At 41.2% G+C, this 14034-nt stretch overlaps 1 protein-coding gene across 2 annotated transcripts in view; it reads right to left on the bottom strand.

Moving 5' to 3' along the window:
* Nucleotides 1-14034, bottom strand: part of Col19a1 (collagen type XIX alpha 1 chain) — a 310539-nt gene that overhangs the window by 68505 nt on the left and 228000 nt on the right. For both annotated transcript variants that reach the window (XM_075980561.1, XM_075980562.1), the window contains 2 exons: nt 9040-9093; nt 2483-2524 (listed from right to left, as the gene is read on the bottom strand). In XM_075980561.1, the coding sequence (XP_075836676.1) occupies nt 2483-2524; nt 9040-9093 (96 nt within the window). The remainder of the gene's footprint in view (nt 1-2482; nt 2525-9039; nt 9094-14034) is intronic.

Raw genomic sequence — 14034 nt, 5'->3', positions numbered from 1 at the left:
CAAAAAAGAGCTAAATGAGGCCTTATGAGCAGAAGGCACAAACAAAGAAGAAAAACGATGTTTATTAAGAGCCCAGTTTGCTTCCAGGTGAGTTCATCTCATTAGATCTTAATCCTCCCATCAGTTCTTACTGTAGATGATTATGCCCACTGTACAGATGGGGACACCGATGTTTGGGGCAATGAGGTGGCTTCCCAAGGTAACACAGCAGCCAACGCCATAGTCGACGTCTGATCCCAAAGCTGATGCTCCTCCCACCCCTCAGTGGTTCCCAACCCCGAGGGCATGTCACAATCATCTCACACGTGTTTAAGTAACAGAAATACTGGTCTCGGAGTTCCTGTGTGTGAGGCCTCAGAGCAGGCATCTGTTTTTCTCATCTTCTCCCAGGGGGTCTATGTACAATCAGAATTCAGAGACCCTGGCCACATTGCAAGCATAGTCAGAGACCCACACTAAGGCGTTTACATTTTCACTGTGGAAAACACAACTTTAAAAAGCCAAGAGATGGATCCAGAATAGACAGGTAGAGTTGACTTCCTTCTTCCCGCAGTTGCTACACTAGGGTTTCCCCATTTACTCGATGCATGGTTTATTGACAGTGGCGCTCCTTCATGACAGGTAATTTAAAAAACCCTTCTGTTGGTGCACAGGTACGAGGCTCAGTGACAAGTTCCCTGTAGACTCTTCTAGATCATTTATTTGGGTAGGGTGACGGGACAGATATGCCACCAACTTTTCCTGACTCCCCATTAGATTCTGAAGCAATTAGAAGAGATTCCAAGTGGTAGAAACTGTCCCTGGAGTTTGAGATACACCTGTTTTCCAGAATCAAGTTTCTCATCAGCGAGGTCTTAAGAATTTCTAAGTGACATGTGCTTGCCAACGAGGAGGGCGACGCAGAAGCCAGCTGTTTGGTTTCAAGAAATGAATCATCATTTAAATGCTTTAAGAGTGTCGCACCCCCTTCTCCACACAGCTGTGCCACGTGACAAGCTTTGTGCCCTGTTGACCCCGCAGCCTACGTCTGTCCAATAGTGATGTCTTGCAATGGAATGCCTTCGCGAGGATGGGATGGCGCTACAAGCTGTTGACTCACAGGAAATAGTGTTGTTCGAAACCCAAGACACTGGAGTGACTTGGATTGCTATGGAATCATTTTCAAATCGTTTTCAGAGTGTTCATGTTTTATTTATGTATTCTGCAGGCTTTTCCTTTTGAATGGCCAGTCTATAAGGAATGTACGGTTCCTGCTGAGAGGATCTCTTAGCGATACTTCCAGGAGAGAGACTCGCCGTCTTTTGAATAGATTGTGCTGATTTAGAAGACACAGACGTCCTATTTCTCGGTCTCATGTCACAGTATCGTGCCCTCAATCAAGAGAACTTTTACAGGGCGAATGAATGAAGGCAGTTCTCACAGGCCATCTGCCCGCAGAATATCATATTTTTCAAACCTTCATATTCCTGTCTGCAGATTTAACGGGCTTTTTTTTTCTCTGACCATGCGTCTTTGACTGTGTCCACACTCACAGTCCAAGGTCATCACGGCTTTACAATCAGATGGGAGTGGAGTGATATTTTCCGTCGGAAAGTTAATCTGCCATCTTCACAAATGATAAAACCAGGCTTCTGTGTGCGAGCAATGAAAAAGCAATGGAAGTACACTGGTGTTTGAACTTGAAAGCTGTTTCTGAAATAATTGCTTGGCTGGACTACTACTGGGCATGATGAAACCTCACGAAAACAAAACAAAATAATCCCTCGGCAGCCTCTGTTTTAAGAACAGAAAACCAGTGAGTTTGAGCCATTTGGCATTTTGCCATTTGGATCTTCCTTCAGATGGTTTTGGCTGCCTGCAAGGATTCCTGACCATTCTTTTTTTTTTTTTAAATTTTTTCTCGTCTAATTCTTTTATTTTATTTTAATTTTTTTTAAATTTATTTATTTATTAAAGATGCCTGCCTCCTCCTCGCCACCACCTCCCATTTCCCTCCCCCTCCCCCGATCAAGTCCCCCTCCCTTATCAGCCCAAAGAGTAATCAGGGTTCCCTGACCTGTGGGAAGTCCAAGGACCACCCACCTCCATCCAGGTCTAGTAAAGTGAGCATCCAAACTGCCTAGGCTCCCACAAAACCAGTACGTGCAGTAGGATCAAAAACCCATTGCCATGTTCTTGAGTTCTCAGTAGTCCTCATTGTCCGCTATGTTCAGCGAGTCCGGTTTTATCCCATGTTTTTTCAGACCCGGGCCAGCTTGCCTAGATGAGTTCCCGATAGAACATCCCCATCCTCTTAAAGGTGTTTTCTCTTGACAGATCTCCTGCCTTATAGCCCAGCCCTGCTCAGCAGCGCCCCCAAGGGGCAGCATCCAGCTGCTGGTCAGCAGTCAGAGGAGGTGCCTGCTCACAGGGACTGGTGCTCCCTGTAGGTGAAAGAGTTTAATGGTTTTGGAAACAACAAAAACAAAAAACCTGGCATTACCTTTTCTCCTTTTGGGCCACCAGCTTCGAGTTCACCAGTTCCCTGGGAAAAAAAACAAACAAAAAAGTCCAGTTGTTTTTAATGCATTCAGTCTTTAAAAGCAGCTAGCCAAATGTTAGTACTTTATGTTTTATGTATTCTGTGTAACACTTCGGCAGACATTTTTGTCATTCTCATTCTTTATTCCTGTTAATGTAATGAATATTCAATCTTGTTAAAATACCAGCTAAATAAATATCTCCAGCGTCTGAGACCCCATTTGTTCTTTCCTGGTGATCTCTACAGGGGAAACATCACAACTCAAGGGCCTGACTCCCTTCTCCATATGCGTACCAGCCAAACTCAAGTTGCTGTCTGACTCTCCTGCTTTTTCTATCGCAAATATTTATTGCCTTAATTTGACTCTGCTCACCCTGGGAGGATGATTGTGCTTGTCAGCACACAGAAAAGGTTAAATATAAATTGCTAAGAAACACTTAGGCCTCAGAACCCTCTGGGTGTTGAGAGACAGAGACCATTATTAAAGACCGGAAGAAGACAGACAGGCTCTCATTAGTGAATTTCAACAAGTGTGGTCCAGAAATCCTCCATCGAAAATTTAAGCTGTGCAGAACCTGTAACTGGCACCTCAGAACTGCAGCCAGGTGACCCCAGCCTTTGCCTAGCACCAAGGAAACTGAAAATGACATGCGCATGTGGCTCGTGCTAACCTCCCAGACCCCAGCGCTGACCGGTTATGAATGTCCCCGTTCCTGCACAAGGAATTGCAGGCTCGGAAGCATAGTAAGTCACCCTGCTGGGATCAGGACTTCTCCCAAGTGGGGTCCTGCCTATCACTGCCTTGGTGGCTACTGGTTCTTCTGTTACAGGGCATACTGACTGCTCTTATTATGGTTTAATGAATAAACCTATTTCTCTTCTTCTCTGGTTTAGAGTGAATTTGTCTGTTGATCACCAATATGTCCCGTGTGTGCCGTGCCTCTGCCTTCTCAAAAAATGCTATCATTGCTGTTATATGAAAATGGACCGTTTATGTAAGCTGTAGCTGAAGTTGGCCAAATTCTTCAAACGTTTTATCTTGCCTTGGTCAGTCCACCTGTTCTATCTTCTGCAGACACAACAGAAAACACTGTTACCACCAGAGACTTGCTTCCCATTCTTGAACAACTTTTCCAAGATCTAAATGGCCTCAATGTTCCCAGCAACCCGGGGAATTGATGCAGTACTAACTTCAGACACACTTTCTCTGACGCTAGCTTCCTTGCTCTTAGAGCATCTACTGTAGGAAACTTGTGCTCTCGTGGTTTGAAGAATTCCTGTCTTGGGCTTACTGTGTTCTCTGAGTGGAACCTGAGCTGCCCCGTCCCTCTTTGGGCTCCCTCTTCTGATCTTTATCTCTGTCTGGGCTTCTTTCCTTCTCTCCCCATCTAACTGTAGAAGGTTGCTCTTACTTCAGACTTGGCTCTTGGTTAGGGTATTGTTTAGACAAACAGAAGTTCATAAGCCTATCATGTCTCTTCTTCTCTCTGCTTTAGACTTATGTATCTAATTCTAGAAGCAATTCATACTCAAAAAATTAAAATATAGAATGAGAGCCATGCACGCATACATATGAGAAGAAATGACAGGGTGACATGAACTTTAACACTGATTAATCCAGAAGGAGAGGAATGACAGTGACTGTCTTCACAAAGTATTCCTGAATAGCTTTTAAAAAATATTAATTTTATTTTATGATTGAAAAATAATTAGGGGATGAGAGCTGCACTTATCCCTCTTGTCTACAGAAGCTAGCCCGTTAAATCTTGTATTGTCTTATATCCCCTTTCCCCTTTTTCTGAGACAGGCTCTCATGTGGCTTAGACAGTGACTTAGTAAGCTTAAGTGGCCTTAAACTTACCATGTAGCCATGCCTGGCCCCGAACTCCTGATTCTCCTGTCTTGACCTTTCTAGTGCTGGGATTATAGGTATGGGCCACCATGCATGCCTTCATCAGTTATTTTTTCTTGTCCCTGACATTCAGTTGGCCATCTGGTCTAGCCTCCCTAATCTACACAGAAGCAAACTCCAGATAGTTCCTGAAAACACTAGTCACTTTGGCATGGTGTCAGTCACTGTTCCTAAAACATCAGCATGTCCCCCTAGCTGTACTTTTGCTTGGATATTTTCAGGGATGCTGGAATGTGCTTTTGTCTTTACACATGACCTTTAGATTTTGAAGCTCCAGGTGCATGGAGCACAGGGCAGAAGAGCATGGAGTATCTCTGGTGAGGGTATATCCTGGTGTATGCCAGCAAACTCCAGGGTACCATACCATAGCTGAGGTAGTTTGGATATAGTAATTTCCTTGTAGCCTCAAGTCATACTGTTCTAATAGTATTCCCAAATTTTGATTTTCTGATGGCTTTAGTCTAGAAAATCATCAAGACCATCAGAACACGGTATACTTGTTTTACTCTGTAACCAGGTCAAGAAATCCAGTTATTCCTTGGGAAAGTGGAGGAAACCATGCATTTAATCTTGACTGTCATCTTGATGAGATTTAGAATCACCATGGAAATTGATCTCTGGGAATGTCTGTGTAGGGGTAATCTAGACTAAGGAAACTGAGGTGGGAAGACCCACCCTGAATATGGGTGAGACCATCCCATAGGGCTGAGGTTCTGGACTGAATAGAAAGGAGAAAGTGAGCTGAGAACCGGCATCCATCTCTTGCTGCTTCTTGGGGGCTGCTGCAATGAGACCTGCTGCCTCGAGCTGTTACTGCTGTGACCTCCCTGTCATCTACCTGCCAGCCCCCGCAAACCCTCCTTTCCTTAATTGCTTCTCTCAGGCATTTTGTCACAGCAGCAAGACAAGCAACTAATTCAGGAAATTAGGATTTAAAGTTTAGTTTTAAAAAAAACTCTTTAGGGACCAGAAGCGTTGACACCAAGGAAGGCTTTGTTTTATATATCCTTGTTAGATTTAATTCTGTGTTTGGAAAGACCTTGGAGTCTGTTTTTGGACAAGAGTTTTCCATCCTTTGTAGTCTGTGAACATCAGTGCGAAGTTATACTTTGATACACGGAAGGGTAATAGATAATTTTGCTATCATTTGTTTTGGATCAACTGCTTGGAGAAGGGAACACTGGGATTGGTTGCTGGGAGGTATTGCATCAATCTCCAACAGCTCAAACTGAGCCTCATGATGGCACAAGATGATATTACTGGGCATTTTCAATGTTGATCTTTGAAAACATATCAGATGTATGCCGCACTAGTACTCAGTGCTCAGTCTACATAGAGAGCACTCCACTTCCGTGTACGGAGCTCAGTGCTCAGTCTGCATAGAGAGCACTCCACTTCCGTGTACGGAGCTCAGTGCTCAGTCTGCATCGAGAGCACTCCACTTCTCTGTATGGAGCTCAATGCTCAGTCTGCATTAAGAGCACTCCACTTCCGTCTACGGAGCTCATGACTTTAAAAAGTGATGGAACCTATCTAAAGGTGACTAAAATTTCCAGAGATAAAGACAGTGAAGAACAGCGTGCCTGGGTAGTGAGCAGACTTTCCTTCGGAGGACAAGGGATTGATGTTTCTTGCAACCAACCCAACAGGATAAAAGCAACTGTCTGAAAATGATTTCTGTCATATGAGGGAAATTTACTCTCTTTTCCATCATTGCACATGAGAACACACATGTAATCCTTCCAACTTCACCCTCCAGTGAATCGCTCTCATTTTCCTCTCTCTTCTCCTTTGTTCCTTCTATTTTTGATTTGTGCTGTGAAGGGAGAGGTTTCTTAGGCCCGTGGTTCTCCTTTGGGTGCGACAGGGAAATGCAAGCGCAGGCTGCTGGGATGAGGAACAGGCCATCAGTCTTTTAGTCTGGAGCAGGGAGGGGACATGTTTGAGGAGTGTGCTTGCTGCCCGCCCTCCCCTGAGCAGCTGCCTCAGCAGAATCTGGGCTGTGCACGAGCCATAGCTTCTGCCAGAGGGAGAGCTGAGGTCCAGGACTCGACGCAGGCGTCACATAAATCAATGCCAATTTAAAAGGGAAGATTGTCTTAACCTTGGAGTGTCACTTTATATGTCTCAATACATGGTCCATTATTTAATCTCAGCTCCTCCTCCACTCCGCTCATTTGTTATAGCCAGACCATCAGGCGTGCAACAAACTGCAAAGCGCAACAACCTTACTATCCCAGACCAGATGGGGGTGTCAGGGGCGGTGCCGAGTGAAAAATGCATCTGGCTCATCACAGCACACTTGGCCCTTTGCTTTGTGAAGAAGACACGGTGACAATACAAAAATAGCATTCCGAGTGGGTCACGGGGGTGGGGCTCCCTATCGATCCTTGTGGGACCTCATCGTAGGCGCCCCATCTACTTTCCTGAGGAAACAGAATAAACTGTTTAATAAGCTACCTCCCAACAATCACAATAGACATAAACACTTCTGACTCAAAAGGGTTCTGTTGCGTTATTTCGGGGAAAAGGAAGCTTTGGTTCCTCTCCCTGTGCTCTCATCTTCCAGCCCCAAAGTCACATGCCCAGCACACGTGAACTAACGTGAAGCTCTGCTCTGTAGCAGCCACGATAGTAATGGAGGTTCTTTTAGGAGAGACAACAGCTGAGCTCCAGGTACCGGTGTGCAACTCTCAAAGCTCCCCACTCAGCTGCTAAGCTCAGTTCCCGTTAAAGCGAGTATAACTTTAAAGTCTGAAAATTAACGTTTTCAACTTCAGACTCTAAAGTACAAAGGTTCCATATATTTTCATTTAGGAAGAAACTGACTCATCAGTAAGAAAAAGTATATCTAGAACTAGTGTTGGGAGACCTGGAAAGACCCAAGCCTTAAAAGTTTCGCAAGGGTTAGCAAAAATTTAAGCAGCTGAGCAGCGACTTGGTACATCTGTACTGATGGGGAGAGGGACAGATTATAGCACCTCAACTCTTCTAGCTGACTTGTGACATCAACTTATTCTCATTATTTTGAAGCTTTTATTGTAAGTCCTATTTTATAACAGTAGAGGTCATTACAAGTGTCCTTACGCTGATTCAATTCAGATACCCTTCAGGCTTACATTGTTTTTTCAAAACTTGTCAGCTTCTCATGTTAAAAAAAAAAGTTGGTATCAATTTAGTTATTTAATAGTCAGGAAACACTTTAACCATCCTAACACAGCACTCCCTGGAAAATCTAAGATTCAAGACAGGATCATGATCTTAAAATTATCAAGAGCCAACAGAGTGCTTACATGTTTGATTTTAAATTTGTCAATTATGGATTTCCCAGGCCTTTCCATTAAATTTAATTTGGCGAACAAAAGACTGAGATTTTTAAATTAATCAATTTGTCCTTGGAAAGCAATGGAAAGGTAGTTTTGAGCACCAGGTGTCTTCAAGACTTGATTTGGGAGCTTGAAGGATAGAAAGAACACTAGCTCCTCTGGCAGAAGGCCAAAGTTCAATTCCCAGCACCTGTACAGTGTGGCTCACAACTATCTGAAACTGTTTACAAGGTATCTGACACCTTCTTCTGGCCTCTGTGGGCACCAGACATATGTGTTACACACACACACACACACACACACACACACACACACACACACACACACACACAGAAAAATAAGTAAATCCTGAAAAAAAAAGACTTGATTTGGAATACAGGTTCTTGGAAATGTGTGAACAAAGATGCAGTATTGGTTCCAGAAATGTATAGGGAAGCCAGGCGGTGGTGGCGCACGCCTTTAATCCCAGCACTCGGGAGGCAGAGGCAGGCGGATCTCTGTGAGTTCGAGACCAGCCTGGTCTACAGAGCTAGTTCCAGGACAGGCTCCAAAGCCACAGAGAAACCCTGTCTCGAAAAACCAAAAAAAAAAAAAAAAAAAAAAAAAAAAAAGAAATGTATAGGGAACAATTGCCAGAAACCAAAGCAAAAACACAAGGGTCTGTCTCTACCTTTTTCTGTGGTACAAGGTATGAGCGATGAGCTGGTAGCTACTGAAAGGACCCCAGTTGCTGTTATTTTGGGCAATGAAAGACATATGCGATTAGACCCCATGTGTGGTTCTTGAACGATCTACCCATCAATGACTTCATTCCTACCTGTGTAGTCATCAGCTCGGGTACAATCAGGAGCTAGTCACTCCAATGCTTCCATGGCAGTAGTCTTTGTTCCAGGTGTGGTGAAAACGGAAGTTACAAGCTACTCCTATCCATCCCTGGGGAGGCTCTCACCCTTGTTCTATGGACGTGTGCTTGGGACCTTTGTCTGGAGAGGTTCAGTTGTGGTATGACCCAGAGCTTCAGATAACAAATAATTTTTTCTAGCTCTTCATTATCACACTACGAACTATCACTTCAAAATCTATAAAACCCAACTCTTGGTTTATATCTAGGAACCTTTTAAAGATTTAAATTGGGAAACATAGTGTTCAGTATGGGAAAATGTTTTGAGCATATGTCTCAAGGTCTGAGATGTTAGGAATTAAAAATGCTTTTGCCCCCTACAAATATAACCACATAAAGATCTCTGCACCCACAAGCCGTGGGAATAAAGAAGCTGTACCTTATTGACGTAGCCGCCAAAAGTCTGCTGTAGTCCTTGCAGCCCAGGAGGTCCCTGCAGGAGAAAGCAAAGACAAACACATTTCTTGGAACACTGTGTCTTTAAATAATACACCCAGAATCTATTTTGTCAAATATTCTATTGAATAAAGAATTTCATGGTTATCAACATAGAATCAGATTTCTAAAGTTATTTTTTCTACGTTAAGTCTTACATGAACCGGAAGTACAGTCATAAGTGGCAACATGAAACATTTACATGTTCAAGCATCATCAAACTCTCTACTAAAAGGAATTCCACTCACTATTCCAGGAAGGACGTCATAATTTCAGTTTATTTATGTGCTTTTCCCAGGATGGAATGAGTGTTTTGCAGAAATGCACAGTACCACATATTGTTAACATAAAATGTGGGGAAGTACATTTTTTCTGTTGATTTACTCTTAAGAATTGTTTGAAATAGGATACACACGAATCCTAAAATGGGATACATATTTTAGACCAGGAACAGACATGTAAAACCTTACTTCTAAGGCATTTTAATATTGGCAGTTATTGTCTTGGGACTATTTGCTTGGCATTATATCCAGCTTTGGCTGGATAGAAATATTAAGTAGACAGCCATCCATCTCTAGAGCTACCAGGAAAAGAGGTAGAGAAGAGTTCTCTAAGATTTTTAAAGGTTACATTTTTGAGAGAGAATTATAAGAAACACCAAGTTTAGCATTATTTTATGAAGGAGCTGCAGTCAAGTTAGACTGAGCTATCTCAGACAGGAGATGCATATACTTCATCTAGACCTCAAAATCTAGGAGGAGAGAAAATACTACAGAGGCAAAATTCCCCGTGTTTTACCTAAGAAGATAAATTAGATGATTGAACAAATTAAGGAGCCCCACTGAGCAAAGAATATTTTTAAAGAGAGAACTTAAGTTTTGAAATGTGAAGAAAAATATTTGAAGAAACAATAGCTAGTTGTGTTCTGATTCAGGTTAAGATCTTAGGAGTGTGGACATACTTAATGCAGGCTAACATTTTTTGCCAGGTGTTTCCCACAAATGGCTTGTGTTTGAAGATCATTTAAATATGAAATCTTGGTATTGTGTCAGTAAACACAGAGGACATGAGGGTGGGGTGATGGATTCCTGGGAGCAAGTTGCTGTAATACTTGAGACAATAATGGGACCTGCAAGCAATTGAGCTGGCTGTGATCAGAAAGATGATGCTGTTACCTTGCTTGGACAAAAAAAAATAGAGCCAAAGAATTCGCATGACGTCATGTACTTTTCCATCATACAACCTTGGGTAAAATATTCCAGGTTTGTTAGATGAAATAATGAGGAAGTCAACCATAGAATTGAGGGCAGCTGTAGACTTTCTAGCCCAAAACATAGAGTTAATAACTTATTCTTCACAGGAGACAAGCTATTCCATATATGTTAATAACATACATATTCCATATATGTTATTCTTTCTGAAAACATATATGAGGCAAGGAGAAATTTTGGACACCATGAGTAACAGCATCGACTATGTGTTAAAGCACTAAGCAGTCTAAGTGTCAAGAATTCAGTCTGTGTGTTCATGATAGGAACCTTTATAGGCAATTACTGTGATACGATGAATTAATTTAGTTTCATATGCCTTCTTCCTAGTATGAGAATTGATTATGATGGCTTCTAAGTAGAGTAGAACAATTAAAAATATTGCCTCTTGAATAGAGTCTAAGGATCAATCAAATACTAACATTCCAAATTTATATGGTGCTAATTGTGTGCCATTTATTATGATTTAACTCATTAAGTTCTTGCAATGCCATTGCAATAAATGTGCCATCACTGTTTATGATTCAAAGATAAAGAAAGAGAAAGTTAGAGTTGTTAATTGGCTCGAACGCAAATCACTGTCATCTGGTTAGGCTAAAATTAAAGTCATCTTTGACCTATTCTTTTTCTGTTGCAACTGATGTGTATTCATTGTACATAGTGCCATGTTTCATGAGAACAGCTTCTTTCAAGTGTATCATGTATTCAGTCATATTTATCGTCCAGCATCCCAACCTCATTCTCTTTCTTCCTGCTGGTCTTATCCCTGCATCTTCTGTTTTCATCGTGTGTGTATGGGAGGGGGGAGGGCGTGTTTAAGCATCTATATAAAATCTAGGACCCAAAAAATGAGAGAAATCATTTGATATTTGTCTTTCTGATTCTGACTTTTGTTTAAAATGATAATTCCAATTTGCATTTACTTTCTACTAAGTAACCTAATTTAATTCTTTATGGTTGACTAGAACTTCATTGAGCACACATGTATAAACATTTTCTTTCCTTCTTTATCTACTGGTGGATACCAAGGAAGATTTTACTGCTGGCTGATATGAATAGTGCTTTAATAAACATGATATGCAAAAGTCTTTCTTATTAACTCAACATCCTTTGGGTATATTCCCATAAGTGGAATATCTGGGTTATAAGGTAGATATATTTCTGTGTTTTGGGGACCCTCTGTACTAATTACCATAGTGGCTGCACTGACTTACATCCCAACTAGTAGTATAGAGGGATTCCTTTCTTCATATCTAAAATTTGTTGTCAATTATTTTCTTAGTTGTAGCCATTCTAATTAGAATAAAGTAGAATCTCAATGTAGTTTTAATTTTCATTTCTTTGATGTCCAAGAATGTTGAACATATATTTATTATCAATTTGTGCTTCATCTTTTGGTAACTGACTGCTCATTTTAATAGCCCTTTTATTGTTTGGTTTTTTTTTTTCTGTTTAGTTTGTTGAGTTCTTTCTCTCCCATTCTGTAGGCTGCTCTTCACTCTATTTGCTGTTTTCTTTGAGATACAAAAGCTTTTAGATGTTGTGAATTGCTGTTGTTGGCAGTACTTCCTGAGGAGCCTGTGTCTTGATGTGTTAACTGTTTCAGAGATTTGAGTCTTACAGTTATGTCTTTGATCCATTTGGAATTAGATATATTTTTGGATTTTTGTACAGGTTGCAAGTGAGGCAGAAATGTCTCCAGTTTCATTTTTCTATATATGGATATCCAGTGTCTCCAACACCATTTGTTAAAAGAGACCGTCATTCCCTCAATGTATGTTTTTGCCATATGTGTCAAAAACTAGGTATCTTTATCTATTTCATGACTCTGTATGTCTGGTTATTCTTTTCCTTTGCTAATACCATGTTAATTTTCTTTCTTTTTTAATTTAAAATGAATTTTATTTTCATACAGCATATTCTGATCACTGTTTCCCTCCCTCATCTCCTCCCAGATCCCTCCCACTTTATCACTATTCCAAATCTGTTTTCTATTTTTTTATCTTTAGAAAACAAATGGGCACAAAGTAAAAACAAAACAAAACAGGACAAAATAAAACCAACCAACTAAATAGACAACACCAACAACACCAACAAAACAAAGAAAAAGCAGAAGAAACATATGCATACATAGAAACAGAAATCCAATCAGAAACCATATTATACGAGCAAAAGATCAGCAAGGTAAGAAAAAATTTTCAAAGCACTATGAGACAAAACAGTCCACAAAATTATATCTGAATTTGCTTTAAGTTGTTTATCTACCATTGGCCATGGGTTCTTCCCTTCAGTTGGTTTGTATTTCCAGTGAGACTCCTTTGGAGAAGTCAGGCTGCTTGTCAAGGCTATAAGCTTTCTCCACAAGCTGATGAGAAAGCCCTACTGTTGAAGACAATACCTATGCAAATCACTGAATGAGGGGAAGTTGGTCGCAAATCATTGAATGAGGGGAACTTGATCGGGTGCCTGCCTAGACCCTTTGCCCCTCCTGACTCGTGTTCATGGTACTGGAAGGTACTGTGGACACTGTTAGAGTAGAAAGGTAAACACCAAATCTGTAGTGTAACATGAAGTCAGATATTATGATACTTCCAGCTGTGTTCTTTCTTCTTCAGATTACTTTTCACTATCTGGAATATTTTTATGGCTCCATGTGAATTTTAGAATTATTTTTTTCTAGTTTGATTTCTCTGTAGAATATCACTGAAATTTTAATAGAATTTCATTCAGTGTGTAGATTATTTTTGATAATACAGTCATTTCATAATTATTTCTGTTGATCTCTGAGCATGGAAGATGGTGATGGCTAATTGCTGCTTGTCAGCCTGACACATCTAGGAAGAGAGACATTCAGCTGAGGAACTGACTCTATCAGATTGACCTGTGGGCACATCTATAGGGATTTTCTTAATTGTTAGCTGATGTAGGAGCAATTGGCCCATTGTGAACAGTGCCATCCTTAGGCAGGTAGACCTGTGCTATGAGAGAAAGTTTGCTGAGCAAGACAAGGGGAAGCAAATCAGTAAGTAGTTTTTCTCCATTGTCTGTTTCAGTTCTTGCCTCTTGGACCCTGCGTTGGCTTCCTCTGATGATGGACTATAACCTATAAGAAAAATACATGACCCCACAAGTTGCTTTTGGTTGTGGTGTTTATCACAGGAACAGGTATCAAATCAGAACAGAAATTTCCACCAGGAAAGTGAGATGTTGGTGTGATCGGCCTAACTATGTTTTTTGTTCTTCTTTTCTTTCTGTCTTTGTATTGTGAAGACATTTGAAACATTAGGTTAGAAAAGTCAGTGAGTGGTGACCAGAGCTTAATAGGCTCTTATTGTGGGGGTTTAGAAGATAACGTTGAGGGAGAGGAACAGAGAAAAATGGATCCCTCAATAAAATCAATTTTAAAAAGTTAAACAACAAAAAAAGGAAGAGAACGTCGAGAGCGCACGGGCAGTAGAGTCTGGCTTTGCACGGGCAGTAGAGTCTGGCTTTGCACGGGCAGTAGAGTCTGGCTTTGCACGGGCAGTAGAGTCTGGCTTTGCACGGGCAGTAGAGTCTGGCTTTGCACGGACAGTAGAGTCTGGCTTTGCAAATTTTAGAAGCAACTTAAATATGTTGAATTAAGAATCTGTGAAAGTTACCCCTGATAACTGGGAAGGGAGGAGGAGGGG

This window comes from Microtus pennsylvanicus, chromosome 7 (assembly GCF_037038515.1).
Source record: "Microtus pennsylvanicus isolate mMicPen1 chromosome 7, mMicPen1.hap1, whole genome shotgun sequence".
Taxonomy (NCBI): Eukaryota; Metazoa; Chordata; class Mammalia; order Rodentia; family Cricetidae; genus Microtus; species Microtus pennsylvanicus.
The sequence above is the reverse complement of the archived record's forward strand: the minus strand, read 5'-3'. Positions and strand labels throughout refer to the sequence as shown.